This window comes from Podarcis liolepis (assembly GCF_965112155.1).
Source record: "Podarcis liolepis genome assembly, chromosome: 3".
Classification (NCBI taxonomy): Eukaryota; Metazoa; Chordata; class Lepidosauria; order Squamata; family Lacertidae; genus Podarcis; species Podarcis liolepis.
Window position 1 is genome coordinate 105,718,574 of NC_139557.1, and position 21,836 is coordinate 105,740,409.

At 44.8% G+C, this 21,836-nt stretch overlaps 2 protein-coding genes and 1 long non-coding RNA gene across 15 annotated transcripts in view; 1 reads left to right on the plus strand and 2 right to left on the minus strand.

Annotated features, from left to right (window-relative positions):
* LOC310703018 overlaps positions 1 to 21,836 on the plus strand; it is a 429,179-nt gene that overhangs the window by 396,614 nt on the left and 10,729 nt on the right. The gene's annotated exons all lie outside the window — the stretch shown is intronic.
* On the minus strand, positions 4,623 to 17,607 carry LOC310702747 (heme-binding protein 1-like). Of its 6 annotated transcripts, none has more exons than XM_083494826.1 (7): positions 17,515 to 17,543; positions 14,883 to 15,072; positions 13,689 to 13,852; positions 11,515 to 11,600; positions 6,592 to 6,733; positions 6,267 to 6,450; positions 4,623 to 5,982 (listed from the first exon to the last, which is right to left on the minus strand). In XM_083494826.1, the coding sequence occupies exons 3-7, from the start codon at positions 13,834 to 13,836 to the stop codon at positions 5,808 to 5,810; spliced, it is 735 nt and encodes a 244-aa protein (XP_083350952.1). In that variant the 5' UTR covers positions 13,837 to 13,852; positions 14,883 to 15,072; positions 17,515 to 17,543; the 3' UTR covers positions 4,623 to 5,807. The 6 variants fall into 6 exon arrangements, with proteins under 6 accessions (XP_083350952.1, XP_083350953.1, XP_083350951.1 ...); XM_083494827.1 differs by having other exon boundaries at positions 14,937 to 15,072; positions 17,515 to 17,533; XM_083494825.1 differs by having other exon boundaries at positions 14,726 to 15,072; positions 17,515 to 17,533.
* Positions 20,149 to 21,836, minus strand: part of KLC4 (kinesin light chain 4) — a 62,419-nt gene continuing 60,731 nt past the window's right edge. For all 8 annotated transcript variants that reach the window (XM_083494424.1, XM_083494420.1, XM_083494421.1 and 5 more), the window contains one exon: positions 20,149 to 21,331. In XM_083494424.1, the coding sequence (XP_083350550.1) occupies positions 21,242 to 21,331 (90 nt within the window). In that variant the 3' untranslated portion in view covers positions 20,149 to 21,241. The remainder of the gene's footprint in view (positions 21,332 to 21,836) is intronic.

A 21,836-nucleotide genomic window follows, 5' to 3' on the forward strand; every position in this document is an offset into this window, starting at 1 on the left:
TGGTTATCTGCTGCTGGACAAACTTCTCAACCACTTGGAAAGTTTTCAAGTATGCTCTTGCCATAGGCGGCTTGCTAATCTCAGGTTTCACAGTATATATATATTTTTGGTCTATGTATATATTTTTCCCCTGCTTATTACCTGTGAGTATCTATAAATGGTTTCTACATCCTACCCTAACACTTAAATTATTGCTGCATTCACATCACACCTGTATGGGTGGATTTTAGCCTGCGAGGAACATGACATTGCAGTCTCCTGGCCTGAGGATACTTTACAGGGGTCTGCTAAAACCATTAAAGGAACTAGTCTCCAGGCTCTGAGAAGTTTCCTCTCTCTGATCACTGGCAGAGAAGATCAAAGGGCTCTGAGTCCTATTCCATTTCTTTATTGTCTCAAGCTGGGAACAGCAGGGCGGGTGACAACCCTATTTCCTTTCCAGGCTAGCAACTAGGGATGAGGCTGTAAAGATTATAACCTTTGTTCATGTTCTCACAAGATGCTTACTGTGTGGTAAATGGCCTTTGTTACCTCAGGGAGTTTTGCATGCTGCTCAATTGCAGGATAAAGAGCCATTTACTCCCAAGAATTTGCAAACTGTGGCATTTCTTCTCTTTCTCTTATAAAGTACATATGAAAATACTTTGGAGTTTAAGGAATGCTATCCTCACTGAAGGCTACCCATAATACCAGGATTAAGCTGTTCATTTGAACACTCCCACCTGGTAGCTATCATTGCTATTCACTTCTGAATATTAAGGAGAAAATGTGTGGGCTAATACGTTGATTGAATTATAAGCCTCTATGTAGAATGTGTTTGTGTGTGCATGATTAATTTTACTCCCAAATAAACTAGCAGGTAGTTATGTTTACCCCTTTCTTACCCAAACTGAAGGGAAATGTATAAAATATCTTATAGTTTTGAGCACACATACTGTACACACACACAATTGGGTTGCTTGTAAAATAGTACAAAAGCAGCCAGACGTCTTTTAGCACAGGTGAGTTCTGCACTCCCTAGGCATCATCAGATTCTTTGGACCAGTGGGCACACTTTGAATTGTGAGGCTTGTGGGCGCCAGTCACAAAATGGCTGCCATGGCACGTAGCATAATATAAATTGGCTGCTGGGAGGGGGTGTGGCATCACACAATTAGACCATATAGTCATTGAGCCCGGAGCTGGAGAAGACAAGCTTGCCCCATTTGCATGTGGCAGCCCTTTAGATAGTTGAATATGGCTACAACTCCTGTCATCACTAGCCATGTTGGACTCCAACAGCCACCTGCAGAGTCTGGGGTTAGCCACCCTGCCCTAGACAAAGAACTCAAAGAAGCTTAGAAGCTTAGAATCATAGAGTTGGAAGAGACCACAAGGGCCATCGAGTCCAACCCCCTGCCAAGCAGGAAACACCATCAGAGCACTCCTGACATATGGTTGTCAAGCCTCTGCTTAAAGACCTCAAAAGAAGGAGACTCCACCACACTCCTTGGCAGCAAATTCCACTGTCGAACAGCTCTTACTGTCAGGAAGTTCTTCCTAATGTTCAGGTGGAATCTTCTTTCTTGTAGTTTGGATCCATTGCTCCGTGTCCGCTTCTCTGGAGCAGCAGAAAACAACCTTTCTCCCTCCTCTATGTGACATCCTTTTATGTATTTGAACATGGCTATCATATCACCCCTCAACCTCCTCTTCTCCAGGCTAAACATGCCCAGCTCCCTTAGCCGTTCCTCATAAGGCACAGAAGCTTGTTTGCAAAGGTGGTGGCTTTGGCAAATAATTCACTTTGCAAGTCTGTGTCTAGCCTTCATATTCTTACATGATACTGTTGTTCAGGCAGAAACAGACAGTAGGTGCCTCTTCCTTCGGTTGTGATGTTATCTCATACTGAAGGGGGGGCATTCCTAAGGTGGAATTAGGGTCAATACCTCACAACTTGAATTCCTGACTCCTTTGTCCTTCCAGGACCAGAACACAGCAATTTAGAATCTCACACTAATACGTTGCCAACCCAGGAAATTCCTGTTAAGCCCCTTCACGTCATAAAGAATGCTGACTTTAAAAGGTATCCCTAATACAAACCAATAAACCTTAAAAGATGACTACTTTGTGGACTGAGATAGCAGGGTTGCTGGGTTTGGTTTTTTTCTTGGGCGTTTTTCTAGCTGCACATCAGAGAGCATTTTCATTAGAAGAAGACAGAAGGTTGTGAGGTTCCCTTGGCAGTAGGGGGAACACAGAAATCATTATGTGTATCAGCATTTCCACAGAACAAAGGGGCGTTTTTTATGTCAGAAATATTAATTTAACAATGGAAGGGGTGCCCAAACCAAGCGAGGAAATTCAGTTGAACGAGGGTAGAGGAATAATGGATTTCTCTTGGGTATGTGGTGGTTAGGAGCGGAGAAGTACCGTATTTTAATGGCTATGAATATCTCCACCACCTGCTCTCCTAGCTTTCTTAATATGGATTGTAAGGGAAAGTGAACCAAATTGAGCACAATGCATTACAGTGGGATTCTATGAAGCCCCACTGAATTCAGCAGGGGGTACTACCAACTAGGTGAGTAAGACAGCAAAGGAGGAGAAATGTTTGTGGCCTGGAGTTGGAGAGATGGAAGTTCATATATTAATTCAATATAATCAGTGATATATTTGGATTACTACAGATGTTTAACTTAAGTCAGGTTTGCACCAGCACTGCAGGATAGCTTTATTTTAAATGTTTTGATCCTGCACTGCCACTTGCTAGATAGCCATTTGGGGAGAAGTGGTGCTGCCATTCATTTCATTTTCTAGGCTACTAAAGTATTGGTTTATTCCACTGAATTGTATGGGATATAACTGCGTAGTCTGTGGCCTCACCTATAGCCTCAGCTACAAACCAACAAGAGACCAAAGCAAGGCTCTACATCTTTTTGGCCTAATTTTTCTAGGATAGGTGCAGCATTTCAATTCTTCTGGGGCTTCTCTTAGCCTGCAGGATTTCACAGTAACGACTGCCAAAGACCTCAAAGTCCCAGGCCCCTTTCAGGTAACTAGGATGCAGGCAGGACTCTTTATATTCTATAAATCTACGCAAAATATAGCATTTGGCGCTCAATACAAAAATCAGCATCCCAAGAAGCTTAGTTTTTGCTTTGTATTGGGTTGAGCAAGTTTCTAGTCTTGGCTGCAAAAATATGACATGGGAAGGTGCAATGCAGTGCCTCACAAGTCAGAGGGGGAATTCAGCTTAGCTCTCAAGAGAATTTTCATTACGTACCTTGAAACTTCCCAAAACCAGCAAATTATGCAAAATGGATGCACATTTGCTTTATCTGCATAACAAACAGATTACAGAATTCACCTTTTCTTGACACAGAACTTTGATGTTTTGTGTTTGCTTTAACTAAAACAAGCCCTATGGCTACACCATCCAGGCCCATTGATTTTAAAATGTGGAATTAATCCATACAATTCTTATTCAATTCTTAAAACCAGATTGCCTTATTGCTTCTGTCAGGTGCCTGGACTACTGATCTCCCGTTAAGTTTTATCTTCATGTATCAAGATGACAAATACATTTAATGCCTCTGCCTTTGCTGCATCATGTGTTCTTAGGCTTATAACAATTCAGTATGTGTCTCACAATGTCTTTGGTAGCTGTCGTTTCTAATGTGTTTAAAATACTCATCTCATAATGTGTTTAAAATACTCATCTCATAAAATACTCATACTCATCTTTTTACTATTTGTGCGTGTCTTTGTGTTCCTGTTAGATCTTTGATTCATCATCATTTCAACAAAAGCCTACTGTTAGACAAGAGCAGCCTCTGGAGGAAATGATATTATGTTAAAAAAACTGACTTACCACTGCAAAAAAAGTGGCTTAATCTTCATGTTTTCAAACTTCTAAAACAATTATTTAAAAGGTGAGATTGTTGTCAATGTTAAGAAGAAGCAATCAAACACCAACCTACAAAATCTGCTTCTTCCACACAAAGACAACAACATGATACTTCACAAATTACTCCTGAGTATTACCACTGCAGCACAGTATTGAAGTTAGCTCTGCTAAGGTGATAGCCATGGATAGCCATTCACTCTTTTTTCTTCTTCTACTCAACCCAATTAACTTAAAAGGTTACGCTTCCAATGTCAAGGTTATGGCTTCCAAATAATAAGGCAATGCACACCCTTCACTGCTGAAAAAAGAAAAAATGCATTTACAGACGCGCAGCTGAGTGGGAACTTATATTGGTAAGTGGCTATTATATACTGGCCACAGAACATAACTAACAGAAGCATGTCATCTTATCCAATTTTCCTTGAAGAGGGAAAGACTTCCAATTTCTCATGGTCAGATCTGATCTCTAATGCAGATGTATTCCCCATTCTGAGTTGTGTGGAGGCACGGTGGTTATTTAGTGCCTTCCCTGATCACAGCAGTTTAAGAAGACAGCATGGCAATAGCCTGCTCCTTTGTATCAAAATGACCTACCTGATTCTGAGCAAGCAGATGTCTTGCATGTCACCTGGATACTCTCTGGGTGTCAGGGTTTTGTGTTGTTTCTGGATCTTCCATCTGAGTGGTGACTGGAGTTGAATGCCACAAAAGTCAGTAAAATGAGATACACAGAGAGGGTTGGGCTAGATTTTATTTCAGGTTTGCTTTGTGCTACCAGCCTTCTTTGGGAGAGGACAGCAGCATTCATGAGTGTGATACCAACCAGTCAATGCACAACGCAACACACAGCGACAAAAATGCTGCCAGCGACAACTTAACACGTACTCTGTGGCCTGCTCAGCTCGCACCAAGCCTGCCTGATTGAGAAACTGGCTCATAGGCAGGAGGTAGCCAGTGGGTGGCATTTATCTCTCTATGTGCTCTTGGGAAAACAGGAGGACTTATAGGCCAGAGATCTCTGCTTCTCAGATCTCCCTTTGAGCCTTAGCCCTTTGGCGGGGATTTCCCATTTGCTCCTGGAGAGGTGTTCACATTATTCCAGTCAAGGAAGTCTACAGCTACCTCATCCCAAACTGTGGGAACGGCTCTTCTGCTGTTGGATAACAAAGCTGACTAGCAGCTTCTCGTGCGCATGGCTAAAAGGGATACTCCGAGGCATCAGAAGTGAAATCCTCCTTCTACAAGTAACTTAGTCATAACCTGTGCCTCAGTACACCAGCATTTGCCAGTTATGGGCACGGCTGTAGGCAGTGGTGTTCCGGCCTGCTCTCACTAGATTCGTTTCAGGATTGATACCTAACCCTTGGAATGTGAGCTGTGGGTTGCACAACAGCTACAATCCCTGATACAATCCCCGAGGAGGGGGAAGGGCCATGGCTCTGTGGTAGCGCAACTGCTTTGCATTCAGAAGGTCCCAGGTTCAATCCTTGGCATCTCCAGGTGGGACCGGGAATGTTTCCCTACCTGAACACCTGAGAAGCCACTGCCGGTCAGCGATGACAATACTGAACTAGATGGACCAATGGTCTGACTCAGCATAAGGCAGCTTCCTGTGCTCCTAATGCGCCTTCATCCAAATGTGGCACAGCTGCACTCAGGGCCCACTGAAGCAGACACCCCTTGTTCCTTCCAACGCCAGCTCCATCGACAACACCACAGCACCCCCTGCAGGAGTAGGGTGGAAACCGTCTCTGGGAGATCTGTACTAGTAACTCCTTGGTTCGCGCAGGGGGGGAAGGAGCACTTCATCTATTCTACAGTGAGTCAGGATGTGCATTCCTCTCCTTCAAAACTGCCATCTAAACCGGATCCAGTCACAGAGGGTGGATTGTAATCTTGTCAGGGATTCAAGGTGCTTTCAGTCTGCTCGCCGGATAAACCAGATCTCATTGCGGCGGTTAGGGACGCCAGGGTTCTGGTACGCAGCCACCAAGTAGGTTTCGCGGAGCACATTGTCTGTGGAGCCCAGCAACTCCCAGAGAAGGTGAATCTCCCGCAGGATTGTTTCTTCTGTGGTGGTCCCATAAAACACCCTTTACACAAGGTGAACAACAAAACAATTGCCCATAAAGATCTAGTGCTGTGACTGTTTCTCTGCTCACCCATCCCTCTATCCTTCACTACATCTTGGAGGGTGGGGGAATTGGAGGGAGCCAGCTTTCTTTCCCGTCTCCATAATAGGATCTCACTTAGCCACTTTCTTGCCTGCCATGCATTCCCTTTCTCCCAGCTAGGATAAGAAAGCATCCTTCCTTCCTTCCTTTAGAGACCTGTGGCACATAAAACATATTCCTAGCATGCATGAGTCAGGGCCCACCTGGAGATAACCCGAAGGGGTGCTCTCTCTTGTATCTGGATTTCGGGGTCCAAGGGGAGAGGGGGGTTAGGTTGAAATTCTTCAGGGAGGTAATAGGCAGTGATGACTTCTTGAAGCAATTCCGTGCCCTCCTTGTTCAGGTGGATCTCGTTGATCACTGGCACTGTCATCCCCAACTGGCGGCCTAGATAAAAACACACATAAAGACACCAGAGAGTGAAAGAGGAGGATCTTCAGAAACCCAGCTCTGGCCTTTCCAGTTCCAGCGGGTCTAGCTGCTGCAGGCTTCCATTTCCCTGCCACGATGGCACATGCTACCACATACCTAGGGAGTTCTCCTTGCAGATGTACCGTATTAGTTTCATGAAACCCATAGAGATGCTTTGCTCGTATTTGGGTTCTCCTCTGGTAATGCATGCCCATTTCCCAGCTGGGTACAGTCGTTCCTCGTAGGCTATCTCCTCACACTGAACCAAGAAGGAAAAAGAATTAGTGAGAGCTAGGCATTCAAACAACACAGGATGGGTATTACGTACTGAATAAAGCTTTGGCACTGGAGGGAAGGGAAGAGTAACTCGCAGTCTGTCCTGTGCAAATGAAGTGCTGCATCTCCACTGCCAAATATTAACTAAATTTATATTCCACTTTTCCTCCGAAAAGCTCAAGGCAGCATACATTGTTCTCTCCACTTTCTGTTTAGCCTAACAACCACCCTGTGAGGTAGGTTAGGCCCAAAGTGAGGTTATTGGCAGAGTGGGACTTTGAACCGGGCCTCCCCAGCTTTAGTTCAGTATTCTACACCACTCTGGTTCTTTGCATGGAATAACCAAACAGAAAGGCTGATAGCATAGGCCAGATACATCTCAATATTGTTAGGCAAAAACTGGCAGTTACAAAGAGAATAGATATTTCTCCTTTGTGACAGGTTGTAACATCTTCCAAGTTGTTGTTGTTTTTTTTTTAAGAATCAGCTGCATTAAATCACAACACAGCATAAGGTATTAGGAGGCTTTTCATTAAGGTAATCATTATTGCTTCTCTAAACGGCTACAGATAATTGGGAAATTCTTCAAAATATATTTGTCAGGATAATAAACAGTTTATAACAATGTCCTATCTACAGAATATACTTAAATAAAAGGCGTCACTGTTTTTGCTAATTGTTCCTGAATTACTAAAAGCATTAACCTGGAGCTCCACAGCATTGAAAAGTTGCTTAAATAGTTATTTCATCAGTTATCACTAAGGTAGGTTTATTATCCCGGCTGTTACACTAAGACGCAAATCTCATCCTTTCCTCTTATGAACATTGTAAAAACAGAGCTCGTAACCACAAGTATAACCCAGCCCTAAAGGGTGCAATCTACCCAGGCAAGCTAAACAAAAATTACTAAAGGCACAGAAATGAATGATTAATTATTAATGTAAGGGTTTTTTTAAAAGCAGGAGCCGGTAAGTCTGTATGTTTATATTATAGGAGTCAAGTTAGCTAGCTCAACGGAAAGTGAGACGGGAGGAAACTCATCAATGCAGGTGGGAAAGAAAGAAGACAACAACTGTACACCCAACTCCTTTTGGTGCAGAAAAAATATAGAAAGCAACACAATGCCTTCAGCAGTCCCAGGAACTATCCTGCACATCTTTGGAGCAACAGCTGTATAGACACATTGCAATGTTTCAGAAGACAGAATATCCAACTTTTCTAAGGCATGCATGCAGTTTTGGGTTGGAACAGGACAGAGGGGGGATGAAGTGACTCTTCCATAAAGCATTTGCATGGGATTATTATTGCTAACGAGAAATGAAGAAGAAAACTACAAAGAAAACCCTTCAGAAACTTTACTTCATGAAGTAAATGCAGAGACAGTAGCACAATTTAACATGGAAGGCTAGCAGTAGTAAAATTGCATTAAAGCTGATAAATACCACTTTTATTGCCCTTACTTATGGCCATATAAACTCTGTTCAGATGTAATGACAAACCATGATTTGATGCTGGTTTGGGATCTTGGAATGAGGCAAATGTTGGTTTGTGAAATGACAGGTTTTTGCATTTGGATGAAAACAGGAAACTATGGTTTGACACAAGTTAGAAATTTCTGCTTTTACTCTCACCTTGCGTATGAAGTAATGAGAGAACCAAGAAGGAACACCTACTCATTCTCATAATAATGATTATTGGTTTGTTATTACGTCTGATTTGAGTCAAAATGAATACTGGAAAATATATTTGAAGGATCTAGGATACTTGCAAGAGCTTGAGGGCACCTCTGTGTGCCTGAAAGTCAAGCTGCACTTCAGGAAATGGATGCAGTTTTCTCACTAAAACTGAAAGCTGACCTTGCTTTCTGACTCCATACAAATACAGGTCCAAGGAATCAAACAAAAGACAAGGAAGTGCTTGTAGATTGACAAATATAGACTTAACTGCTCCTTCAGCAACCAGGGAAAACAGAAACTACCGGTACTTAAAAGTAATTTTCCCTCACATGATATTAAAAATAACAGAAGACAATGCAGAAGACCAGGTGGACTGAATTCAATATAGACATCTGTATTGAAGAATCCCAAGGTAGTGAATGCTTTTGATCCTGATATGCAGTACTGATATGCAGAGGCTGAGCTAACGTTATGACAACAGGAAGATAATACTAGCAAGATGCCCATCGCTGCAATTGGTAGTGGTGGGTGAACAAAAAAGAGGGAGTGTTTGGGAAGGGCACTATGTGAGGGGTAGGCCAGGAGTGGCTAACCTTTCTCAGCTTGAGAAACTCTCTCTGATGTCCACATGCCAGCGCACAGGCACACAAGCTCGCAACTCAGCAGAAGAGTAGCTTACACAGGCAGGCTGATGCACATACATTCAGGCAGAAGCATATACTCAGCAGAAAGGTGGGCAGGTAATTAAGTACTCATATCCAAGGAACTTGCCCAAAGGCAGCAACCACCACCATGACCATGGACATTTTCTTCACCCATTTCTTCCTTGCAGCAAAGAGGATATCTGCTATGGTGCTTCTTGCACCTTCGTGCCAATGCCCAACAAAAAGCTATGTCTCCAACAATAAGGTCACAATTTTGGGATTGGGGGAAGTAAGCTGTATGCGAGATCCTTCTGACCCCTGGATCCAGCAAGTGTTCAAATATAAGCCCCGTGTTGAGGTGATAGCCTGGTGACCGGCTGTTAAGGGAAACACAGGAAAGGGGCTCTGAGTGAGATGGCAAGTGGGTGAGGCCCCTCTCACAGCTCCTGGTAAGTTAGCAGGACAAAGCTAGAGTTTGGAGTTGAGAGTGAAGTGATGCCACCCAAAAAGAAAAAAAAGAGAGAGTGAAGTGATGCAACCTAGAGGGAAAGCAGCTAGCTGGAGAGACGAGCCAGAGCAATGCTTGAGAGAATGTTTGATTTCTGTTTGGATCCAAGGGGAGAAACAAGAGCCTTTTGCAGTGTTAATGCTGTGAACTGTGAGCTATCGCAGGCTCAGGCTGTATATAAGTGTAAATAAACCATGTATCATAAAGACACCAAAGTCTCCACTGTGCCTCATTTGAAAAGTAGGCATGAACCCTGGGCAAGCACCTGGAACCCTGGGAACTTCGCACACTAATTTTCTAGAGCCGGCAAACTGCTCTGTTTGCATTCTGTTGTTCTGTGCTTTGGCTGCGCTTGAGAATGATAGTTAGAGATCTGTATCTCTTCATCAGACACTGGCTGTGTACACACTATAAAGCGCATTCAAAACGCATAATTTCCCCTGTAGTTTAACCTACTTTTTACAATTCCCAGCCACCCTTAAGAAACTACGGTGCCAAGAATTGTTTGAGGGAAAGAATGTGATTTGAATGTGCTTCAAAGGTGTAGTGTGCAAACAGCCATTGGTGCAAAACTACAGGAAGCTTCTGTTGACCTACTTATGCTAATCACTGTGCCATCACCAGCTGTGATGCGTTCAGCAGAAATCAAGTTATTGTTCCTCTTTGCAGCCTGCCAAGGACATCGCAGGCAGTTTTCCACTAGCACTATTAATAGTGCACCTGGAAGCTGAAACATGCAGTCAGGAAGGGATGTTTTTGGGGTGTTTTTACAAGCCCTGGTTCACAGGAAATTACCAAAAAGTATCTGAAGACACTTGGGGAAGCACAACAAAGGCAAACAACAACTGAAACTTTTTAAAAGGCAGAGGTAATTTTGGGTGATGGGGGTGAGGGTTTTAAGTCACCACTGATTTCCTGCCAAATTGTCAGGAGGTCCCAGTGAGCCATCCCAAATTCTGTGGTAGCCACCCCTGCTATGCAGCAAGACTGCATCTTACACCCATTTAACTTGCTTGATTTCAATCATATGCAGTTGAAAACAGGCCTGCTGGGGGTTATCCAGCTCATAAGAAGCTTTTAAACTCTCTGTCTTGCTTGGGAGGAAAGGCCTGGTCAGAGTACCAGCTCTGGGATGCTTGCTTGAGATGTTGTGGGGCCAGCTGAGTGGCCATGAGAACTCGCACGAGCATCCCTAGTCTCCCAGAGCCCATGCCTTGAGTGAGACTTGCCCAACAAACACAGCAAAGAGCTTAAAAACCTCTTTCCGTAGTGGGTCCACTTGGGTTACCCAGCATGAAGAGCTTGTAAGCTCTCTGCCTTGCTTGCTGGGCAAGGCCAGCTCAGCATATGGCTCTGGGAGTACAGAGCATTCTCTCTCATTCCCCATAACCCACTAGCCATGGGGGCAGGGTTGGTTCCAAGGGTTTGGGTATATGTGGTTTCTGTTTATACACAGATCCTTTAGAAGCAACCCACCTGCGTAAGATTTGATCATACCATATGCACTTACTTAGGAACAAGTCAACTGAACTCAACGAGGCCTGCTACTGAGTAGACAAGTATAGAATTCCAGGAGGACAGATTTTGCGCAAGTTTAAGGATGGCAAAAACTTGCATTGGAGTGCTGGGAGTGTCACAGATAATAATAATAATAATAATAATAATAATAATAATAATAATAATAATAATAATTTATTATTTTTATCCCGCCCATCTGGCTGGGCTTCCCCAGCCACTCTGGGCGGCTTCCCAAAAATATTAAAATACTGTAATACACCAAACAGATGCTATTCTGAAGAATGTTGGAGGGGAGAGGGACATGTTACATGACTTATATGCTCTTTTCTCCACAATATACCACAAAGCTATGTCAGCCAGGTATATACACATACATTATTTTATTTACAAACAAGTTTGTATATGTGAGAGTGCTCACCTTCTCATGCTGTGACAAAGTAGCGTAGGGCACAGGCTCTCGAGTCTGGTTATGGCGCGCCATTTGCATTATTGGACCTGCCATCTCTAGCAAAACAGAGTCAAGTCACTTTAAGACTGAAAAATATCTTTAGAAGTTTAAAAAAAATCTGTAGAAACCTACATTTTTAAAACAAGCAACTCTCATTAGTACCTATAGGGTACACTATAGATCTAAACACATAAAAAGGAGACATAACAGCATGGAGAGGCACCAGTAATCTAGCTCCCTACTTTCCAGCCAAGGAGGCCTCTCCCTTCTCCAGCTGCCACCACAGGACTATTCAAGAACCATATTCTCCTACAGGGAGGAGAGAGGTTGATTTTTTTAAAAAAATCATCCGCTTCTTGCAGCTTGTCTTGGTTGTTGTATTATATAGTTTCGATTGATGCTGGTTGTTTTAACGGGTGGTATCCAATGCACTTGTTCTATTCACACAAGGTTTTTTGTTTGTGCAACGGAACTCCTGCCCTTCTTCTCCCCGCACCCTCCTCAATTCATCTCCAGAAGGATGAAGGAAATCCCAGAACAGATTTAGGGAGCATGCACAGAGAAAATCGGGTCTGAAGGGCCCTCCAACCAGTGGCGGAGGAAGGGGGTGCGATAGGTGCAGGCTGCCCCGGGTGTCACCACTGAGGGGGGTGACAAAATGCCGGGCATCACTCACCGCAGGGCCTGCAGCGCACCTGAGCCACACATCTCTCCTGGGAGAGAAGCAATGGCTTGGGTGCGCACAGGCTGCACCCTGCCCAAACGGTCCACCAGCTGCCTCCCCCCCCCCCAGCTGTAGGGCGGCTGAGTGGGAGGAGGCAGGCAGACTCCAGAGGCCCCACGGTGCACCCCACCCCTGGGTGCACCGCCCAGACGCCCAAGCAGCTTCCTCTGCCACTGCCTCCAACCCTCAGGGTGTTGGGGGTGGGGGTCTGCAAGGGAGAGGAGAGGAAAACACTATTGCACGAGTGGAAGTTTGTTGCACTAGTAGAACAACAGCACTGGAGACAACCCACAATTTCTGGGGAGAGCCCATGTACACATACAATCTTTTAAGGACAAGGAGAACCTTAGCTTTTTAGCTTAGAGGGGAAACTGGATTTGCACAATGCTGAGTGGCTGGTCCTTGTGTCAATCATGGAGCCATCTGTTGCTCCTCCTTCCTAGAGTCAGGCTGTGCACAGCACTGATTGGTTCACTTGTCTGTGTCACAAAGCACCCTCCCGTCCTCTGCTGCAGCACATTTCAAAATTTAAATAAATTCTTTTAAAAGCCTTTTTTAAAAGCACCAAACAAAGCATTAGAGCAGATAAGCATGACAGCTGCTTGGGACCTGCCCACACCAGTTTACTGTGTGCTTGCAATTGTTGGGGTTCCCATTTAAATTGCATAGCCCATTAAAACACTACCAATCTTAATGCTTTTCCTCTGTAAATTTGGGTTTACCTGATATGGGGATAATCCATTAAAATTGGGAGAAATTGGGCTCCAAATCACCTCACTTAGGGATGCAGGCTATTTGTTCTGCTCTTTTGGGGTGGGTGGATCAGTCATCACCTTCTGCTATTCACCTTTTTCAAGGCTTTCATTTTTTTCCAGCTGTGCTCCTATTTTTCTGGCATGCTCCTGAGTGCGCGAACAAAAACCAAAAAACTGCAAAAGTGTGTGATGAGACTTTATAATTGCCTGGCTTTTGCTCACTTCCTTGATTTTTCTTTTTTAAGATGCACTCACAACTATCTGCAAGTATGCCCTTACTTGTCAAAACAGAAGCAATACATTACCGTAGATGTCGGGAACAAACAGAAAAGGGAGTGCCTACTAGTATGAACAGGATAGGCTGAAAGGGCTCCTTACATACAAGTTCAAATACATGTGGCTATGAACTAATCAGGTCTAATTCAAATGATGGGGGGGATTAACAGCTAAATAAAGCTCAAATGTGGACAAGCCCTTGGTGTGTGTGCATGCATGCTAGAAAACAAAAAATGAAATGTGGGAACAGTTTTGAGCTAGAGGCTGTGCATGTGAAGGCAGACGTTCAAAGGCAAGTAGAAGCAGACCTCACCTTGCAGATTAAAAATCTACTTCCTCCTCTCTTTGGAGGTGCAGCCTAAAATTGCGACTGGAATGCAAATTCATACCTTGGGGGAGAGACACTTGGTGAGTGCTGGCTACTGTCTCCCAATGAGAAAACAGCCTGTTCTGTTCCTCCCCATCCATTGGTTCTTCCTCTTCATCAGGGACCTCATCATCCAGTTCATTCAGTTCTTCAAGTGTAATACGAGCCATAGTAACACTGTAGCTCCTGCAGAAAATGCAACAGAAAATTCTATATCTTGAGCAGTTTGAGTAATGTGATACCACAGCATCTACAGGGGAAGTGCTATTGGCACAGGATACCATTTTCCTGAGTGCTGTTAAGACATTTCCCTTCGCCACAAAGGTTTGGGGCAACATAAAGGTAAAGGTACCCCTGACCATTAGGTCCAGTTGTGACCGACTCTGGGGTTGCAGCGCTCATCTCGCTTTATCGGCTGAGGGAGCCGGCGTACAGCTTCCGGGTCATGTGGCCAGCATGACTAAGCCGCTTCTGGTGAACCAGAGCAGCGCACGGAAACGGCATTTACCTTCCCGCTGGAGCAGTACCTATTTATCTACTTGCACTTTGATGTGCTTTCGAACTGCTAGGTTGGCAGGAGCAGGGACCGAGCAACAGGAGCTCACCCCGTTGCGGGGATTTGAACCGCCAACCTTCTGATCGGCAAGTCCTAGGCTCTGTGGTTTAACCCACAGCGCCACCCGCAGGCAACATAGGGTTGTATTGAATGAAGTTGTCCTGCCCATCTTCCCATTGACATGCAAATTTATTTATTGGACAGGTTTAAAAAACAAAACAAAATGGGAGCAGTGTGGGGCAAGGGGAGGGAAGTCACAAAAATATGATTTCCCATGTGTGGCCAGTTTTCAGACATACTGATTTTGGAAGTGTTTGCATGCAAGTAAGTTACATATGAACTTATGCTGTCTACTCAGGAGTAATTACCATTAATTCAATGAGAATAACTCAAATATTATCAAATTGCAGCCTTTCATTCTCTTATTGAATAGAAAAAGTATTTAAGATTCAATGACCAAAGAAGCCCCCAGTATTCAATATGTGAATAACTTATTTATATACGGCTATCATTCATCTATGTAGATGGTTTATCTTTGAAATGCCTTACATTTCTTTCTGTAATAAATAATAATACTAATTTTATTATTTATACCCCAGCCACTCTAGACGGCTCCCAACAAAATATTAAAAACACAACGAAACATCAACCATTACGAACTTCCCTGTAGAGGGTTGCCTTCAGATGTCTTCTAAAAGTTGTGTAGTTCCTTACTTCACATCTGATGGGAGAGCGTTCCACAGGGAGGGCGCCACTTCCGAGAAGGCCCTCTGCCTAGTTCCCTGTAACTTCACTTCTTGCAGTGAGGGAACTGCCAGAAGATCCTCAGTGCTGGACCTCTGTGTCCGGGCTGAATGATGGGGGTGGAGATGCTCCTTCAGGTATACAGGCCAAGGCTGTTTATGGCTTCACATGGAGCAATCATATCCATGTTTAGTTTGAAATGTTCTGCTGACTGCTGTTCATACTCCCAGGTAAGCAAAGGATTTCAACCTTAATGATCCTTAATTTCTTTACATATAAACATGCAAGCAGCTTCCTAAAGTAGTATTTCATGGGTCTACTCAAGGAACAAGGCATTAATATGTATATAGTGCATAAAAATTCCATGTCTATTTTACTTGTATGTAGTAAACAATGATAAAAATTTTGAAACTGCTTGGCTAGACTATTATTGCATTCAGCCATTGCTACTAGTTAATTTATGAAATGGAAAATGAGGTAGAAAAATAATTATCCATTTTGGTTTCAAGCCAGCTTCCTAGCGGAGTTTGTATGTACAGTATGTGCTACAGACATACATAAATGAAATATATTTATATTTTCCTTGAATAACTCATCTCATATACAGTAGATGTTATCTGTCATTCACATTGGGTTGCAGCAAAACGAGGTTATTTGCACTTGGGTACCATTAAAAAATAAATGTTAAAAGTTAGACATCACTTAAATTCTCATTACTTCAACAGGACTCAAATACAACTACTCTGGCTCCAACCCGTTGTTAGGAATTCTTTAGCATTTATAACTGTACACTTCTCCAAATTATTTTGAAACTTCTACAGCTAATGCCACCTCATCATAAACCATATTTTAAAAACAAATTGTTACTGTGTCATCACAATTTATTATTATTTTGTGACCACAGTATCCTAACCACACCCAGTCAAAGCAAGGATCCTTGAGGAACCTCCCTTTAGAATTTACTACAGTATTATACCTATTTATTTTAATTCAAATTCTGACCAAGAAAAGGTTATCCTTTTTCTGCTTTGACCCTACATGGTTAGGTATAGCTTCATTAGAAAAGTTATCTTGCCTAATGGTCTGTATAAAACAGTAGGTCAAGATTCACCTTCTGCCCACTCCTGTCTTGAGAGTCAGACAACAGTGCACCATTGAAAGAAATGGGGCGGAGTCACAGTATAGGAAGGTTTTAGGCAGAAATACAACTGACACCATATTTTCCCTGCTTTCCATCATCTTCATCATCGATAGGAAGACTCAGGAAATGCAACTTTCATTTGCAGTCTAGCAATGCAGTGATGGGGAAAACACCTGTTGAATTTCCATCAAAAGGGCAGACTGTTCTGTCAAGACAGGGGGAATGGATGGGTGCAGGGTCACAAAGCCTGAGGTGCAAGTAGGTGGGTTGTACTGATTGGGATATGGAGCATAAAAAGATGATGGGGGTTGGGAAGACATGCAAGAGAGCTTCTCTTGGGCAACAGCCGGAGTCTATGCAGGTGTATATGTTGGGGACAGTGTTTTCTTTTCTTTTAAAATATTTTTAAAATTCATATTACGTTGAGACACTATGCAGCAAAAACCATTATACATCTAATATCCTTGCTTTGCATGCAAAAAAACAACACAATCCCAAATAAAATAAAACCAACAAGGAAATGACCTACAAACAGGAGGGACAGAGTAAGAAAAGCACTATAACACCATGAATGAATGAAAGGAAAAGCACTGTCATTTACTTTGGTGTTCCAGAAACACATAAAAGGCCCACATCTCAATCAATTTGTTTCCTTAGAATCATAAAATTGCATAGTTGAAAGGGACAAGCGTCATCTAGTCCAACCCCTCTATTTAGTAGTGCATTTCTTTCCTTTGTGTAGTGTGTTTTCTAGCAGTTTTTAAAAACCCTCTCTGTGTTATTGCATTGCTGATTACCTTTCTTATTATCATTCTATTTTTTTTATATCCCGCCTTCCCTCCCCCCTTCGACTCAAGGCAGCTTACAGATAGAATCAGCTAAAAAAGAAAAGCAGGGGGAAGAAACTAAAAAGCAACCCCTCACTAAAAAGCAACTGAATACTAATAACGTCGAAAAAACAACGCCATGGTACACTCGCACTCGCAATTTCCTTCACTCCGTGCACCCGTGTTTCGAACCCGGGAGCGTCTGAACAATTCAAGTAAGCCAACGAAGGAGTGAATAATAATATAGGAACGAAGGAATGTGGCGAAAGAAGCCGCTACTGAGGGGCTCCAGGTGAGACCCGGGGGCGGGGGCTGCTCTCCCTCGAGTCACAAGTAACAGGAGCCCAGGGGGGCCTCCCAGGTAACGGTGAGGGGACGAAGGGCGGAGGCAACCGCCACCCTCAGGGACGGTGGGAGGGGGAGAACCTGACCCTTAAACTCCTCCCCCGCCCAAACCGCCAATCCCCTTCTGGGGAAGAAGCGCGCGCAGCTTCCAAGCCAGGAATAGAGGAGGGGGTCTCGGGCCCACTCCCCTATTGGGTTGGGTAAAGGGAGAAGGAAAAGGGGGCGAAGCCCTTACCTGTCACTTCCTGCGTTCTCCGGCCGACCCCGGAAGCGATTCCTGCCCGCCGAATGAAAAAGAGGCGGGAGGCCGAGCGCGAGCCGAGAACGCTGTGTGGGGCGGGGGTAGGAGGAAGGGAAGGGCAAAGGGGCGTGGCTCCGGGTGACGTCACCGAGTCGGCTTTCCCACCAACTCCTCCTCCTTCTCCTCCCAACCGCACAACTTCCAAGGGGAAAGGTCTTAGGAAATCCAACCGAGATTTCCGGTTTCCATTTGCAGCGGGTGGAAGGCGGGGCAATGTTCGTGCGGGGCAAAGGCGGAGGAATCATAGAATGGTTAGGAGAGGGGACCCCCAAAGGTCCTCTAGTCCAACCCCTTGCAAGAAGCAGCGGAACGGTTGTTTAAATGATGCGTGTGTTTTTTAATTTGTTTTTTAAGTCAGGTGCGGGAACGTGGGGAAGCCGAGTCGAACCATTGGTCCGTGGGCATTTCAGTCTTGTCGAAAGGCGCGGACGCGGTTAGGGGCTCGACAAGGCTTTCAAGCGAGGATTCCTTCCAGCCCCGCCTGGAGATGCGGGGATCGCACCCGAGACCTTCTGCACGCAGCACAAGTGCTTTACTAGTGAACCACGCAGGGTTCCCAGGTGTATTTGCAGTTATTTGAAGTAAGCGCCGCATCCGTCTCGGAAAGCGGCACAAATGACACCAGTCAATGGAGGATGTTTCCCACGTGCAACTGACACGCGTCCCGTCCGGCTCCTGTGTTCGTTTTCCAGTGCTCCGCGAGGAGTAGCACATTAAGTTGAGATACAGCGAGAACGGCATTGCCTACTGATTTTCTACCTGTTGTCCACACCTTGAAAGCCGCAGTGCTGCATTTAGGTGCGCCCTTCTTTTGCCCTACCTACTATGAAAGCACATTTCTCCATGAAAAAATAATCATGATGTGGTATCTACTTCCACAACTTTTGGTTACAAGATAAATGCAGGCATTCGGTGGGTACCATTACAGAGCTACAGCAGTTGGGAAGGTTACACCTGTACCTGTCTACCATACCGGAAAACCCCTTTTAAAGGCTAAAAGAAACATAGAATTGTGGAGTTGGGAGGAGTTCCAAGAACCATTTAGTCCAACCCACGTTGTTGTTTTTTAGTGGAATGGAGGGAGTGCAGAATCATTTATTACTCAGCAGGACTGCACCTCAATGCATGAAGAGTGTGTTTTGCGATTGTCTTAGGCTCAGCCTTTTGTGTCTCCAGTTCAAAAGAGTTCTTGTGCAGTTATGGAATGCTCTCTCCAACCTTGCCATTGTTTCCACAAAGTCATTTTTGCTTTCCTAGGCATTAGGGCAATACCAGTTATTTCATATTGTACCGGTAGGTCTGTTTCTAATATGTTTTAAGTCGTATCATTGTACCTTTTGGTCAACTTCTTTAAGTAGAGAGCAATGCATAAATTTTATAAGCATAAATCTACTGCATGCTGCTGGTGGGTCAGAACCTTGCCCCCCCCCAACCCCATGGGCCAAGTTGAGCAGGGGTAGGTGGGGCTGCCCACCTGCCAATCATTTTATATTACCATAGCTTCAGGTGATCCACTTTTACTTGCGTGGTTTGAAATTAAACTGTGTGAGATCAATTGGCTGCTGATGCTTCAAAGCACCATGCATGGCATGCAAGGACCAATACTAGGCTGATTTATTTATTTTTTTAACATTTATGTACACCCCTTAACTAAAAGACCACAGTGCTTTCAAAGAGGCATGTATGGCTCTGTATAAGCATCAACTATAAGCTGCATTGGGACGCGGGTGGCGCTGTAGGTTAAAACCACAGAGCCTAGGGCTTGCCGATCAGAAGGTTGGCGGTTCGAATCCCTGCAACGGGGTGAGCTCCCGTTGCTTGGTCCCTGCTCCTGCCAACCTAGCAGTTCAAAAGCATGTCAAAGTGCAAGTAGATAAATAGGTACCACTCTGGCGGGAAGGTAAACGGCATTTCCATGTGGTGCTCTGGTTCGCCAGAAGCGGCTTAGTCATGCTGGCCACATGACCTGGAAGTTGTATGTCGGCTTCCTCAGCCAGTAAAGCGAGATGAGCGCCGCAACCCCAGAGTCGGCCACGACTGGACCTAATGGTCAGGGGTCCGTTTACCTTTACCTATAAGCTGCATTAGATTCCATACAAGCCCTGGGCTTTGCAGGTGCTGCTGATCAGTGGTGCCTCCAAACCCCCTTTTGACCTAGCCATGTCTTCACTTGTCCCATACCTGACATCAGGTGTCAGGCAGGTGGGTGTGACTTGCTTCAAAATGGCTTTGCAGGTCAAATAGGCCTGGTTTCCCCACCCATCCTAGAAAGCTGCTGCCAGCACGGTGCCAAGATGAACTAACGGTCTGACTTGGTGTAAGAGACCTTTGTGCACTCAAACCACGCTGTTTTATTTTGAATAAGAGGCGAGGTGATGCGCTCGTTTAACACCCCACTTGCCCCCCCCCCCGTAACATTTCTGTCCCTGTACAACAATGCATGCTTATTCCTGAGAGACAGCTGCTCTCTCCCTAGTTTCATTGCCACTGTCGTCACGCGTGGCAGATGTAAAACCCAAGGCAGAAGTGTTTCAACAGCAAGATCTGCTCTGGAGACGCTTGGCAAAATGGCTTCTGTGATCGTTTTTAATTATTAAATTAAAACAACAACAATCGGAAGTAAATCACGGGTAGTAACACAGGGCTAGTGGCAGGTTCTCCCTGCGGTTATTTTCATTGCTCTGCACTACAGTGGCTCATGCTAAGGCAGACACAGGCGATGCCAGAGGCTAGAGTGGGAACAAGACTTGTGGAGTGTATACATACCGAATCTCTGTGAAGTCGATGCCTGTCTCTTTGTGTCCTTTTAAGTAAGCGGGCCGAGTGTGTGTATGGACTAGATGGATGGGTGGGTGGGTGATAGAGAGAGAGAGAGAGAGGAGGTGATTCCAGCCCCGCCCACTGCTGTCATGAGGCCCACAAGAGACCTGAATAAATGCAGCCCTCGAGGGAGCAAAGAGGTTTCCCACCTCTGCTTTGGTTAGGCAAAGTTAATCCCCCACAAAATTGGCTAACTAGCCATCGTATTTCCGTGTCCCTTCCTGTCTGCTGCTGCAGTACAACCCCCAGACACAAGAATACTCATTTGGCAAGAGCCTAGCCCTAGAAGGCTGCCGGCGGGTGGGGTGATGTGGGGAGATATACTGTGCAAAAATAGATGGTACTGGGGACTATCGGGGTCAGGCACCGAAGGAATGAGCAAGCCAGCTTGAGAGCATGGACGAGAGAGCTTCTCTCAGCAATGCTATCTGGTGGAAAGGATGCGCACTAAGGAAGAGGCTGAGACTCTGTGCCCAAAGTTCAGCAAGGCAGCGGGTCAAGGAAGAGATACTGGAACTCGATTCTGTGCAATCGGTAAAACACAGCTTGCAAACGTGGGGGTGGATGCATTCACCAAAGCTGCTATTCCACAGCTGGTGAAGGAGGGTGCTCCCCTTTCCGGTCTGGCAACGGTCCCGTGTGGGTTAGTGTTTTCCAATGACAGGATACACTTCTCTTCCACTGTAGTGATATCAACACGAGAGGCAATAATGAGGATTCTAACATGTGAGGACGTTACAGATGAAGTATCCAAAACAGCAATCAGCTTGAGATGGAAGTATCGGTATGGTGAAGCAGTCAACGTTTGAGACGGGGTGCGGCGATCAATAATGTGGTAGGTTCAGTTAGAGGTGACCAAGGAGGTGTGAGAAGGGAGATCCACACTGCTTGCACTGAGGCCTCTGCTCTCAGCCCGAAGACCCTGGGAATCCTGAAAAAATAAACCCAGATTCACTTACATGTTCCAGTCTTGTATTCATTAAGACCAAGAGCTTGTGTTAAAGCATGAAAAGTAACCAGCAAGTGTTCAGATTTCTCTCAATACAGCACAGCATGTTAGCCCTGAGAGATGCAATCTGCACCACTTCTGTTGCAGAAGTGATAATTAAGGCACCCCACAGTGATGATTCAGAAGTTAAGAGGGGGAAATCCTTGCCTCACACTTGATTTCCAGCTTACCCAGGGGAACTTCTCAAATGCTACAGCAGCAAATATTTCAGACACATGCACGCTTCCAGATCTGTGACCTGGCTTGCATGTAATGCTAAGCCAAACCATGGCTTGACATGAACATGTGAGCGTGTGGACTCCCAGAGAGAAGAATGCTCCCACTTCGCTCCTCCTCCAGGCCTGCTGCTGTGAGGACAAAGCATGAGCTCAGGTTCGGATGATGCACTAAACCAGGGGTCTGCAACCTTTAAGACAAAAAGAGCCAC

Excerpts from the sequence above, each read along its gene's own strand:
- LOC310702747 (XM_083494828.1), bottom strand. The coding sequence starts at position 13,836 with ATGGCTCGTATTACACTTGAAGAACTGAATGAACTGGATGATGAGGTC. Across the intron at positions 6,451-6,591 it reads CTGCAAGGAGAACTCCCTAG|GCCGCCAGTTGGGGATGACA; the intron begins GTATGTGGTAGC and ends GTTTTTATCTAG. Across the intron at positions 5,983-6,266 it reads CCCCTTCGGGTTATCTCCAG|GGTGTTTTATGGGACCACCA; the intron begins GTGGGCCCTGAC and ends CCTTGTGTAAAG.